Source organism: Cherax quadricarinatus, chromosome 26, assembly GCF_038502225.1.
Source record: "Cherax quadricarinatus isolate ZL_2023a chromosome 26, ASM3850222v1, whole genome shotgun sequence".
In the NCBI taxonomy this organism is placed as follows: Eukaryota; Metazoa; Arthropoda; class Malacostraca; order Decapoda; family Parastacidae; genus Cherax; species Cherax quadricarinatus.
This window is the reverse complement of record NC_091317.1, coordinates 18,886,530-18,899,091: the sequence shown is the minus strand read 5'-3', so window position 1 is coordinate 18,899,091 and position 12,562 is coordinate 18,886,530. Positions and strand designations below refer to the sequence as shown.

The 12,562-nt window shown below is 41.2% G+C and overlaps 1 protein-coding gene across 4 annotated transcripts in view; it reads left to right on the top strand.

The window, feature by feature from the left end:
• The window catches only part of GlyRS (glycine--tRNA ligase), a 121,882-nt gene extending 111,444 nt beyond the window's left edge, over positions 1-10,438 (top strand). For all 4 annotated transcript variants that reach the window (XM_070088848.1, XM_070088847.1, XM_070088849.1 and 1 more), the window contains 4 exons: positions 147-305; positions 2,956-3,077; positions 8,469-8,659; positions 9,942-10,438. In XM_070088848.1, the coding sequence (XP_069944949.1) occupies positions 147-305; positions 2,956-3,077; positions 8,469-8,659; positions 9,942-10,049 (580 nt within the window). In that variant the 3' untranslated portion in view covers positions 10,050-10,438. The remainder of the gene's footprint in view (positions 1-146; positions 306-2,955; positions 3,078-8,468; positions 8,660-9,941) is intronic.
• The last annotated feature ends 2,124 nt before the right edge of the window (positions 10,439-12,562 follow it).

Sequence of the window (12,562 nt, the reverse complement as noted above, 5' to 3'; positions counted from 1 at the left end):
TTTGTCTATTATCTGAACAATTGCATAGATAGTGTGAGGGAAACTGTAGATGTTCCTCATATTTAGTTTCAGGTAGCATATTGGGTATATTTATGTTGTAATTGGATATTTGGCATGATCACATTGTGTATAATTTGTCGTTACAGAGAGTACGATCTGAATGGCTACAAACTGACAAGAGCAATGATTCCCAGTTTTAAGAGAGAGCAGAAGAAAGTTCATGTTGAAGAAGTAATCCCCAGTGTTATTGAACCATCATTTGGTATTGGCCGTGTGTTTTATAGTCTCCTGGAGCACTCGTTTAGGTTCGTGTGGGAGTTATTTATGTGTACTTCTTTGTTTTTTTCTGGATGTAATTTGCGTAATGCTCATAAATGTGGCTAACTCCATATTTTACCAGAAATCCATGATTGTATACAGCATTTTGATTTCCTTTTATCAAGATCATTATTACAGTGTAGGTGTATTGCATAGATTTTTGTCAGGTATAACTTAAAACTAATACAGTATTTGTCATTTACTACATACTTAGTACTGTATTCTTAGATAAGGCTCTTTGTCATGTCAAGAAAATTGCCAGTTCTTCTTTCAACAAACTGGCCATATCCCACTGAGCCAGGGTGACTTACAAAGAAAAATGAAAGTTTCTCTTTTTAAGTTTAGTAATTTATACAGGACAAGGGGTTACTAGCCCCTTGCTCCCAGCATTTTAGTCACCTCTTACGACATGCATGGCTTACGGAGGAAGAATTCTGTTCCACTTCCCCGTGGAGAAAATTCCTCCTCCTCCTCCTCCTCCTCCTCCTCCTCCTCTTCCTCCTAATCCTCCTCTTCCTAATCCTCCTCTTCCTAATCCTCCTCTTCCTACTCCTCCCTCCTCCTCCTCCTCCTCCTCCTCCTCCTCTTCCTCCTCTTCCTAATCCTCCTCTTCCTACTCCTCCCTCCTCCTCCTCCTCCTCCTCCCTCCCCTCCTCCTCCCTTCTCCCTTCTCCTCCCTCCTCCTCCCTCCTCCTCCCTTCTCCCTCCTCCTCCTCCCTCCTCCTCCCTCCTCCTCCCTCCTCCTCCTCCCTCCTCCTCCTCCCTCCTCCTCCTCCCTCCTCCTCCCTCCTCCTCCTCCCTCCTCCTCCTCCCTCCTCCTCCTCCCTCCTCCTCCTCCCTCCTCCTCCTCCTCCCTCCTCCTCCCTCCTCCCTCCTCCTCCCTCCTCCTCCCTGCTCCTCCCTCTTCCTCCTCCTCCCTCCTCCTCCTCCCTCCTCCTCCCCCTCCTCCTCCTCTCTCCTCCTCCCTCCTCCTCCTCCCTCCTCCTCCTCCTCCCTCCTCCTCCTCCCTCCCCTCCTCCTCCCTCTTCCTCCCTCCTCCTCCCTCCTCCTCCCTCCGCCTCCCTCCTCCTCCCTCTCCCTCCCTCTTCCTCCTCCTCCTCCTCCTCCTCCCTCCTCCCTCCTCCTCCTCCCTCCTCCTCCTCTTTCCTCCTCCTCCTTCCGCCTCCTCCTTCCTCCTCCTCCTCCCTCCTCCTCCTTCCTCCTCCCTCCTCCTCCGTCCTCCTCCTCCTTCTCCTTCCTCCTCCTCCCTCCTCCTCCTCCCTCCTCCTTCTCCTCCTCCTCCTCCCTCCTCCTCCTCCCTCCTCCCTCCCTCCTCCTCCCTCCTCCTCCCTCCTCCCTCCCTCCTCCTCCTCCCTCCTCCTCCCTCCTTCTCCTCCTTCCTCCTTCTCCCTCCATCTCCTCCCTCCTCCTCCTCCTCCTCCCTCCTTCTCCCTCCATCTCCTCCCTCCTCCTCCTCCTCCCTCCTCCTCCTCCTCCTCCCTCCTCCTCCTCCCTCCTCCTCCTCCTCCCTCCTCCTCCTCCCTCCTCCTCCTCCTCCTCCCTCCTCCTCCTCCTCCCCCCTCCTCCTCCTCTTCCTCCTCCTCCTCCACCTCCTCCTCCTCCTCCAAGTAGAAGAAGTCGGCTGTCTCCCACTGAGGCAGGGTGACCCAAAAAGAAAGAAAATCACCTCACTCATACATAATCGCTGTTTTTGCAGAGGTGCCTAGATACAACAGTTTAGAAGCATATATAATGATATATAACATATCCCTCCAAACTGCCAATATCCCAAACCCCTCCTTTAAAGTGCAGGCATTGTACTTCCCATTTCCAGTACTCAAGTAGTCCGGCTATATAAAAATAACCGGTTTCCCTGAATCTCTTCACTAAATATTACCCGGCTCACACTCCAACAGCTTGTCAGGTCCCAAAAACCATTCGTCTCCATTCACTCCTATCTAACACGCTCACACATGTTTGCTGGAAGTCCAAGCCCCTTGCCCACAAAACCTTTACCCCCTCCAACCTTTTCGAGGACAACCCCTACCCCGCCTTCCTTTCCCTACAGATTTATACGCTCTCCATGTCATTCTACTTTGATCCATTCTCTCTAAGTGACCAAACCACCTCTTCAGCCTTCTGAGTAATACTTTTATTAAGTCCACACCTTCTCCTAATTTCCACACTCTGAATTTTCTGCATAATATTTACACCTCACATTGCCCTTAGACAAAACATCTACACTGCCTCCAACTGCCTCCTTGTTGCTGCATTTAAACCGAAGCTTCACACTCATATAAGAGTGATGGTATCACTATACTTTCATATATTCCCTTCTTTGCCTCCATAGATAATGTTTTTGTCTCCACATATATCTCAGTGCACCACTTATCATTTTTCCTTCATCAATTCTATGGTTAACCTCATCCTTCATAAACCCATCTGCTGACATGTCAACTTCCAAATATCTGAAAACATTCACTTCTTCCATACTCCCTCTCTTCATTGTGATATCCAATTTTTCTTTATCTAAATCATTTGATACCCTCATCACCTTACTCTTATCTATGTTCACTTTCAACTTTCTACCTTTTACCCTTATCTAAATTAAATAGCTAACTTAGTTTGCTTAAATTAATGTACTAATTATTCTTTAAGAGTTCGAGAAGATGATGACAAGCGAACTTTCTTCTCACTACCGGCTGTTGTGGCACCAATCAAAGTATCGGTCTTGCCACTTTCTAACAAGCAGGAGTTTGTTCCATTTACTACCAAGTTAGGTGAGATATATTTTAATTGTAGTTAAATAAAAAAATTCTGTTCCATCTGTTTAATTCTTGTAATAACTGCCATATTCAATTAGAGGAGGAGTGTATATATGAATGTAGGGGAAGTAATTGTTCTTAACCTGAGGAGAGAGAAGTTTCAAATTTTAGTTGGTGGGAGCCAGATTATGGATGTAATTATTAGTATGCATATATGAGTAGAGATGATTGTGGATGTTATGAATGAGAAGAAACTGGATGTCCTGGCTTTAAGTGAAACAAAGCTGAAGGGGGTGGGAGAGTTTCAATGGAGAGGAGTAAATGGGATTAGGTCAGGGGTTTCAAATAGAGTTAGAGCTAAAGAAGGAGTAGCAATAATGTTGAAGGATAAGCTATGGCAGGAAAAGAGGGACTACAAATGCATAAATTCAAGGATTATGTGGAGTAAAATAAAGATTGGATGTGAAAAGTGGGTTATAGTAAGCGTATATGCACCTGGAGAAGAGAGAAGTGTAGAGGAGAGAGAGAGATTCTGGGAAATGTTGAGTGAATGCGTGGGGAGTTTTGAATCAAGTGTGAGAGTAATGGTGGTTGGGGATTTCAATGCTAAAGTGGGTAAAAATGTTATGGAGGGAGTAGTAGGTAAATTTGGGGTGCCAGGGGTAAATGTAAATGGGGAGCCTTTAATTGAGCTATGTGTAGAAAGAAATTTGGTAATAAGTAATACATATTTTATGAAAAAGAGGATAAATAAATATACAAGGTATGATGTAGCACGTAATGAAAGTAGTTTGTTAGATTATGTATTGGTGGATAAAAGGTTGATGGGTAGGCTCCAGGATGTACATGTTTATAGAGGGGCAACTGATATATCAGATCATTATTTAGTTGTAGCTACAGTTAGAGTAAGAGGTAGATGGGAAAAGAGGAAGGTGGAAACAACAAATAAGAGGGAGGTGAAAGTGTATAAACTAAGGGAGGAGGAAGTTCGGGCGAGATATAAGCGACTATTGGCAGAAAGGTGGGCTAGTGCAAAGATGAGTAGTGGGGGGGTTGAAGAGGGTTGGAATAGTTTTAAAAATGCAGTATTAGAATGTGGGGCAGAAGTTTGTGGTTATAGGAGGGTGGGGGCAGGAGGAAAGAGGAGTGATTGGTGGAATGATGAAGTAAAGGGTGTGATAAAAGAGAAAAAGGTAGCTTATGAGAGGTTTTTACAAAGCAGAAGTGTTATAAGAAGAGCAGAGTATATGGAGAGTAAAAGAAAGGTGAAGAGAGTGGTGAGAGAGTGCAAAAGGAGAGCAGATGAAAGAGTGGGAGAGGCACTGTCAAGAAATTTTAATGAAAATGAGAAAAAATTTTGGAGTGTGTTAAACAAGTTAAGAAAGCCTAGGGAAAGTATGGATTTGTCCGTTAAAAACAGAGTAGGGGAGTTAGTAGATGGGGAGAGGGAGGTATTAGGTAGATGGCGAGAATATTTTGAGGAACTTTTAAATGTTGAGGAAGAAAGGGAGGCGGTAATTTCATGCACTGGTCAGGGAGGTATACCATCTTTTAGGAGTGAAGAAGAGCAGAATGTAAGTGTGGTGGAGGTACGTGAGGCATTACGTAGAATGAAAGGGGGTAAAGCAGCTGGAACTGATGGGATCATGACAGAAATGTTAAAAGTAGGGGGGGATATAGTGTTGGAGTGGTTGGTACTTTTGTTTAATAAATGTATGAAAGAGGGGAAGGTACCTAGGGATTGGCGGAGAGCATGTATAGTCCCTTTATATAAAGGGAAAGGGGACAAAAGAGATTGTAAAAATTATAGAGGAATAAGTTTACTGAGTATACCAGGAAAGGTATACGGTAGGGTTATAATTGAAAGAATTAGAGGTAAGACAGAATGTAGAATTGCGGATGAGCAAGGAGGCTTCAGAGGTGGTAGGGGATGTGTAGATCAAGTGTTTACATTGAAGCATATATGTGAACAGTATTTAGATAAAGGTAGGGAAGTTTTTATTGCATTTATGGATTTAGAAAAGGCATATGATAGAGTGGATAGAGGAGCAATGTGGCAGATGTTGCAAGTTTATGGAATAGGTGGTAAGTTACTAAATGCTGTAAAGAGCTTTTATGAGGATAGTGAGGCTCAGGTTAGGGTGTGTAGAAGAGAGGGAGAATACTTCCCGGTAAAAGTAGGTCTTAGACAGGGATGTGTAATGTCACCTTGGTTGTTTAATATATTTATAGATGGGGTTGTAAAAGAAGTAAATGCTAGTGTGTTCGGGAGAGGGGTGGGATTAAATTATGGGGAATCAAATTCAAAATGGGAATTGACACAGTTACTTTTTGCTGATGATACTGTGCTTATGGGAGATTCTAAAGAAAAATTGCAAAGGTTAGTGGATGAGTTTGAGAATGTGTGTAAAGGTAGAAAGTTGAAAGTGAACATAGAAAAGAGTAAGGTGATGAGGGTATCAAATGATTTAGATAAAGAAAAATTGGATATCAAATTGGGGAGGAGGAGTATGGAAGAAGTGAATGTTTTCAGATACTTGGGAGTTGACGTGTCGGCGGATGGATTTATGAAGGATGAGGTTAATCATAGAATTGATGAGGGACAAAAGGTGAGTGGTGCGTTGAGGTATATGGGGAGTCAAAAAACGTTATCTATGGAGGCAAAGAAGGGAATGTATGAAAGTATAGTAGTACCAACACTCTTATATGGATGTGAAGCTTGGGTGGTAAATGCAGCAGCGAGGAGACGGTTGGAGGCAGTGGAGATGTCCTGTCTAAGGGCAATGTGTGGTGTAAATATTATGCAGAAAATTCGGAGTGTGGAAATTAGGAGAAGGTGTGGAGTTAATAAAAGCATTAGTCAGAGGGCAGAAGAGGGGTTGTTGAGGTGGTTTGGTCATTTAGAGAGAATGGATCAAAGTAGAATGACATGGAAAGCATATAAATCTATAGGGGAAGGAAAGAGGGGTAGGGGTCGTCCTCGAAAGGGTTGGAAAGAGGGGGTAAAGGAGGTTTTGTGGGCGAGGGGCTTGGACTTCCAGCAAGCGTGTTAGATAGGAGTGAATGGAGACGAATGATACTTGGGACCTGACGATCTGTTGGAGTGTGAGCAGGGTAATATTTAGTGAAGGGATTCAGGGAAACCGGTTATTTTCTTATAGTCGGACTTGAGTCCTGGAAATGGGAAGTACAATGCCTGCACTTTAAAGGAGGGGTTTGGGATATTGGCAGTTTGGAGGGATATGTTGTGTATCTTTATACGTATATGCTTCTAAACTGTTGTATTCTGAGCACCTCTGCAAAAGCAGTGATAATGTGTGAGTGTGGTGAAAGTGTTGAATGATGATGAAAGTTGTATTCTTGTTTTCTTGGTCTCATTTGATAGAATGGAAAACATATTATAGAAATACAGGTGATTTTGATTGGTTTTACTATGAAAAGAACCTTGTAATGGAGCTCAAAGTAGGGGAAATGTTTGATTATTGCCGATGTTCAAAAGTAAACAAATGGTCATTTTCTAATAAATGTCCAAGTAGCCATTCTAATATGCAGTCATAAATTGGTTGGCATTATTTATACAATTATTACAATATTGCAGTAGTCTGCATAACAGTAAATCTTGCATTTTTTGTTTGAATAAAAATTCAAAATAGAAAGCAAGAGTAATATCAGAGGGGCCTGGAGACATGACTGATGAACAAAGAAAATGTTATTTTAGAGCCAGGAATGTCTGCATTGTTCATTCTGGACCCTATTTTGAAATTGTCATATTTTTTAATTTTCATGAAATTGGCCAAATTGCAAATTTCTGACCACGCTATTGGGTAGTTGAAATTGGTAAATGTGGAGTTTCTTGTACTCAATCGATAGAAAAAATGGAGTTCAAAAGAAATAGCTATGAGTTTGGTCGACTGGAACAATGAAATTAGCCGAAAATAGGGTTGAAAGTGGGCGAAATTGCAGATTCATAAATATCGCTGAAGTTGCTAACTTCGTGAGAGCATAATTCCGTCAGTTTTTCATCAAATTTTGTTCTTTTGGTGTCATTATAATTTCATAAGAAAAATATTTTTTTTTGGGGGGGGGGGCGATTTTGCAACACCAAGAGACACCTCAGGATTTGGGGTTGTGACAGTCAATAATAATAATATTATTATTATAATAATAATGATAGAGCCTCAGTTCCCTAAATTAATAATAATAAATAATACAGAATTCTTCCTCCGTAAGCCATGCGTGTTGTAAGAGGCGACTAAAATGCCGGGAGCAAGGGGCTAGTAACCCCTTCTCCTGTATATATTACTAATGTAAAAGGAGAAACTTTCCTTTTTCCTTTTGGGCCACCCCACCTCAGTGGGATACAGCCGGTGTGTTGAAAGAAAGAAATAATAATAATTATGATAATAATGATATAGCTTCAGTTCCCTAAATTACTAATAATACATAATACATATGTAATAATAATTCAGAATTGTTCCGCTAGTTGGCACAGCTGATGCCAAAACATCCGGTAAGCAGTACACATGTTTACGTCGCTGTGGGAGCAGTTCTCTCATGCTTGCTTGCATTTTTTTTACAGTCATTTGGCCAAATTTTTTTTTTCTAACCATGGGTTCTAAGAAAATAAGTGCAAAGGACAGTGCTGAGAAGAAAAAGACGATGATTTCCATGGACTTAGCCAGGCAATACCAGCTTAGTTCATCTACAATATGTAGATACGAGAGCTGTATCAGTTATGTTCAGTGATTAAACAAAACAAATTGTATCAGTTAAGTTCAGCGATCAAACAAAACAATGTTGCTGTTGGAGGTTTACAAGGTCACTGACATCATACGTCACAGCCTCAACCTCCCCCACCATCTCTGCTCCAAGTGTGTAAGTGCATATGCACTTTATATAAACAGTTAACATTTCTTTACATTCTCTAGTGTATTATGATTTATTATGTTTTTATATACTATATTTCTGCAATTAGCCTCACAGATACTCTGTTTTCTCTTACAATAAGAGCATAGGAAGATACTATAGTCAAAGTTGGGCAGGAAATGGCAGACGCTTCCACCGCTGCCTCTGCCACCATATTATGGCCTATTTTATTCATTCTAGAGTATATATCATGTTTCTGTGTTAATTACATTGTTTATTATGTCACATTAGATGAATTGTGATAGATAAATAAGCCGTACAGTTGATATTAGTGTCATATTCAAGTATTTTGTCTTGTCTCCAGAGTGCAGGTACGGATTAATGGCTTTTCAATTAATTTAAATGAGGAAAATTTATTTGATATACGAGTAAATTGAGTTACAAGCTAGGTCATGGAACGGATTAAACTCGTAAGTTAAGGTTCCACTGTATATGACATTTTGGTTCGTGTTATTCTTCATTATTATCTTCTTTCTACAGCTGATGCTCTAACTGAATTGAACCTCCTGGTGAGAGTTGATGACTCTACTGGATCTATCGGGCGGCGATATGCACGCACAGATGAAATTGCCATTCCATTTGGTGTCACTGTTGACTTTGACACAGTTAATAATGTACCTCACACTGTTACCCTCAGAGAGAGAGATAGCACAGAGCAAGTTAGAATACCGGTGAGTTTTTCTAATAGAAGATTGGGCTGAACAGAAGGTTAATAACAAATTGATTGATTTTCTTCATAATTTTTTGTATTTTAACTAATGTACTGAAAACACTTGAAAGAATTGTGAATAAAAATATGGAATTATACATGTAAGGAGCCTATAATAGAATTGATAAATTTTCTATTTTGTAAATTATATGACACACAGTTCAATTAGTCCACGTTAAGATAGTGTAATATAAACTGAATTTTCATGAATTGTATGACAAACTATCTATGGGTTATAGGTTTCTGCCCACACCATTTGTTCCTATACATGCATACTAACCCTTTCAGTTTTCTACATAGATCTTCATTATTGACACTGTTGTCACTCATAGACCTACATTTTAAGCACAATACCCTTAGATATTCTGAGTGATAAATTTTGGCTTAATCATGAGAGAACGGGTCTGTGCGGTGACTGTGGACAGTATAAAAAAAAAATTGAACCCCCTACTGCATGATGGGAAAACAAACCTTTGATCTTGCATTTGGTTGAAATTAGCAACCTTGAGGTGTTTTCTAGGGTGACTTTTGTGGTTTTATTGGCAGCTGCTTGGTATCAAATGGTAAAATGATGACATACTAGAAAAAGAGATGATTTTGGTCAGGTTCTGAATAAGGGTGGCTTGTTATGACAAATTTCACTTTCCTTGTTATTTCAGAACTCCATTTTCACGCTATTTTTCTTTACCAATAGCTTCCCTCAGTCTTGCAGTGCTTTGTGACCCGTTTGGATTGGGCATATTATACATTGCCATATTTTCCAAACCTGGCTGGCTGCAATAGTAGCATCTCTCTCATGATTGACAGACAGGATCAAGCTTCCCATGCTGTTTGCTCTGAATAACCAACATAGGTTTAACACTTTGCATAAATGTACCCATAATTATGTGAATGTTATAATAATAATAATTGTAAGGTGAAGATTACAATGTAACTTGAAAAAGATACCAAATATGGTTCTTAAGCTGATTTTAGAATGCTACATAAAAAGTATCTCAACAGCTATAAGGTACATATGGGCAACCTTATAGGATTATACCATATGAGGGACAGGACAATTCCAGCTTTTTACTTAAACTCAGTTTTAAGCCAATACTGATAACATCAAAATTAGCCAATACACTCCAACATCAATACTTTAGCACATCCTTAGAGCTTGTTGATATTTTTGTTTTTGTTGAGAAAATGTACTAGTTGAATATCAATGTCTGGCTTGTATGATTATTATTGTATTTATTTTGCAGATTGACGATGTTCCTTTGACAGTAAAGAAGTTAGCTGATGGCAAAATACAGTGGAAGGAAGTAACTGACAAATGGCCAAGGTTCATTGCACAAGAGACCACCAAATAAAAATTAATATGCATCTGTAATAGTTAATGTAATGAAATAAAATTTCATCATTCAGGAAAGAAAATTATTGGATCATAAATTAGTTTGCTGGTATAATTTAGATGTCATCAGTTTAGATATAAATACTTCACATTCAATTTTTGACATAATTTTATCAGGCATTTAAATTTGTTTTGGAATTTTTTAAGGGCTATAGTGTTAGATATCTATGTTACTGTAGATTTAGCAATGTTAATATGGGATAAGGAACTACTCAAGAATCGGGGAAAGTTTATCACCATACTTCAGAAACGTGTAACTAGGCAAACCTGAAATAAGTTTTGTGGGTAGAGTATTTATAAAATTAATGTTTTTACACATTTTCTGCACTATAAATGATATGCCAGCTTCTTAGTCTTTTATTTTGACCTGAGTGAATACAGTTGACCATTGGTTAATAAGGTAGTTATGTTCCTGAAAAATCTTCTCTTCTTTCAACAAACCAGCTGTATTCCACCAAGGCAGGGTGGTCACAAAAGGAAAAAGGTTTCTTCTTTTAAATTTAGTAATATATACAGAAGGGGTTGCTAGCCCCTTGCTCCCAGCATTTTAGTTACCACTTATGACACACATGGCTTATGGAGGAAGAATTCTGTTCCATTTCCCCTTGGAGAAAATATAGAATTACTAGAGGTGACACGCAAAGCTGCATCCAGTATTGACACCCACCAAGACAGTCATGACCCTAGGTCAGCTAGACAAGATGAAGCTCGCACCTAGGTTTGACTCTCTGACATTAACACATACATGTGTTCCTGAAAATGGTATGTGATAAACTTTGGGCAAAATGAACTGAAAAACACAGGGGAAAAAATAGGTTTGTCCCTTACATTCCCAAAAAAGCCAACCAAATTGTTTTAGGTCTTGAAATTGTAAAAAGCAATGATAAGAGGGCAATTGTAAGTAGATGTAGTGATGGATTAAAGTTAATACAATACTTACAGCTTCAGAGATCACATAACTAATACATAATTCTTACCTTATATTTTGATTGCTGGTGGAAGAAGTCAGTTTTATAAGGAGTGGAGAGGGATGGTGTAGCCCTACTGGGCTGATGTGGACTGTCATGGATCGTTGGCTGAGGTGGATGGTATTCACCACACTAGGCCATAACTTTCCCAAGCCTGCATTGAATATTGATTGGCACACTTTATGTACTTTTGGGATAGCTGATGGCATCTGCAGTGTTAAATTTATACCAAAAGTCTAGCACTTCAAGTTTGGAGTCAGCATTCATTGCTGCAACAAATTTCAACATTGCTTTTCATGTAGTTCCTCTTCAAGGGGGGCTCCTTGGCGTGGTGAAGAGGCTCTTGGTCTGAGGAATTAGACCTGTCGGTCTTCTTCCTCAGACCGAACCTAATTACCCCCCATTCTTCCCTCCCCTATCCTATCCTCCCCTTTTTCCATTCCTCCTCCTCCTCCCCACCCCTTCCTCTTTTTGGCCTTTGGGATTTCTCCCACAGGCGTGCTAGTTCCTAGGTAGGGGAAAGGACACCGGGGTCCATCCCATTCCGTTGAGGTTCTTGGCGGTGGCGTAGTTTGCCGTGGAATCTGGATCGACTGGGGATGTCCCGATCCCTCTCCGGTATCCGGGAGTAGCTTGGGTGTCTTTCGGGCGACGGGTGTATCTCTGGAAGCCACCTTTCGGATTCCGGGGGTGGTGGCCGAAGGAGGTATGCTTTGTGGCGGATATCCGGCCGCCCTCTCTTTTGTCCACCGAGGTAGCTCGGCAGATGTGAGGTTGCTATCCCGGATTGCTGGTTTACTGGCATGAAGGGTAGGGTATGGCACGGGTTCCATGCTGCATCTGCGGTGCTGAGGTCCTCTTGGGCGCGGAGGGAGATTTCCGGCCCTTTCATTCCTCCTGGGAACTATTCCTCCCCGCTCCCCCCTTTTTTTATTCTTTTTTTTATTTTTATTTTCTTTTCTTCTTTTTTTTTTCTTAAAAACAAAAAGCAAAGGAGTAACCTAACCATGGAGAACCCAATCCATGAACCCACTACCCCCAGGCCCCTTCTTGATACCGCACCCCATTCTGACCCTGCCTTGTGTTTAGACCACTCTTCGGACACTCCTGATGCCCCTGTACCTCTTGCTGGTGCTGTTTCCTCACCCGCTTCAGGTACCGGGGCTTCGACTGACTCCTTTGATTTGTCTGAACTCCGCTCTCCTTTGACTATGCTTCCGGCTTCTCCCTCTACGGTATGGCAATTTTCGAATCGCCCGCCCATTTCACGCCGGACCAACTCCAGTCCTACTCCTAAACGCCAACGTCAATCTCCTGATGATGCTTCTTCATTACCTTCCCATTCTACTCGGAAAAGACCGACACGTCAAGCACTCCCTCTCCACGCTCAGTTTCGGACCACACAATGGACTAAATTCTTTACTTTAAGACCGACTTCTTCTTCTGCCTACCTTTCTGACCATAGTATTGGCAAAGCACTCCTGCGTCATGTTGGTAGAGATAT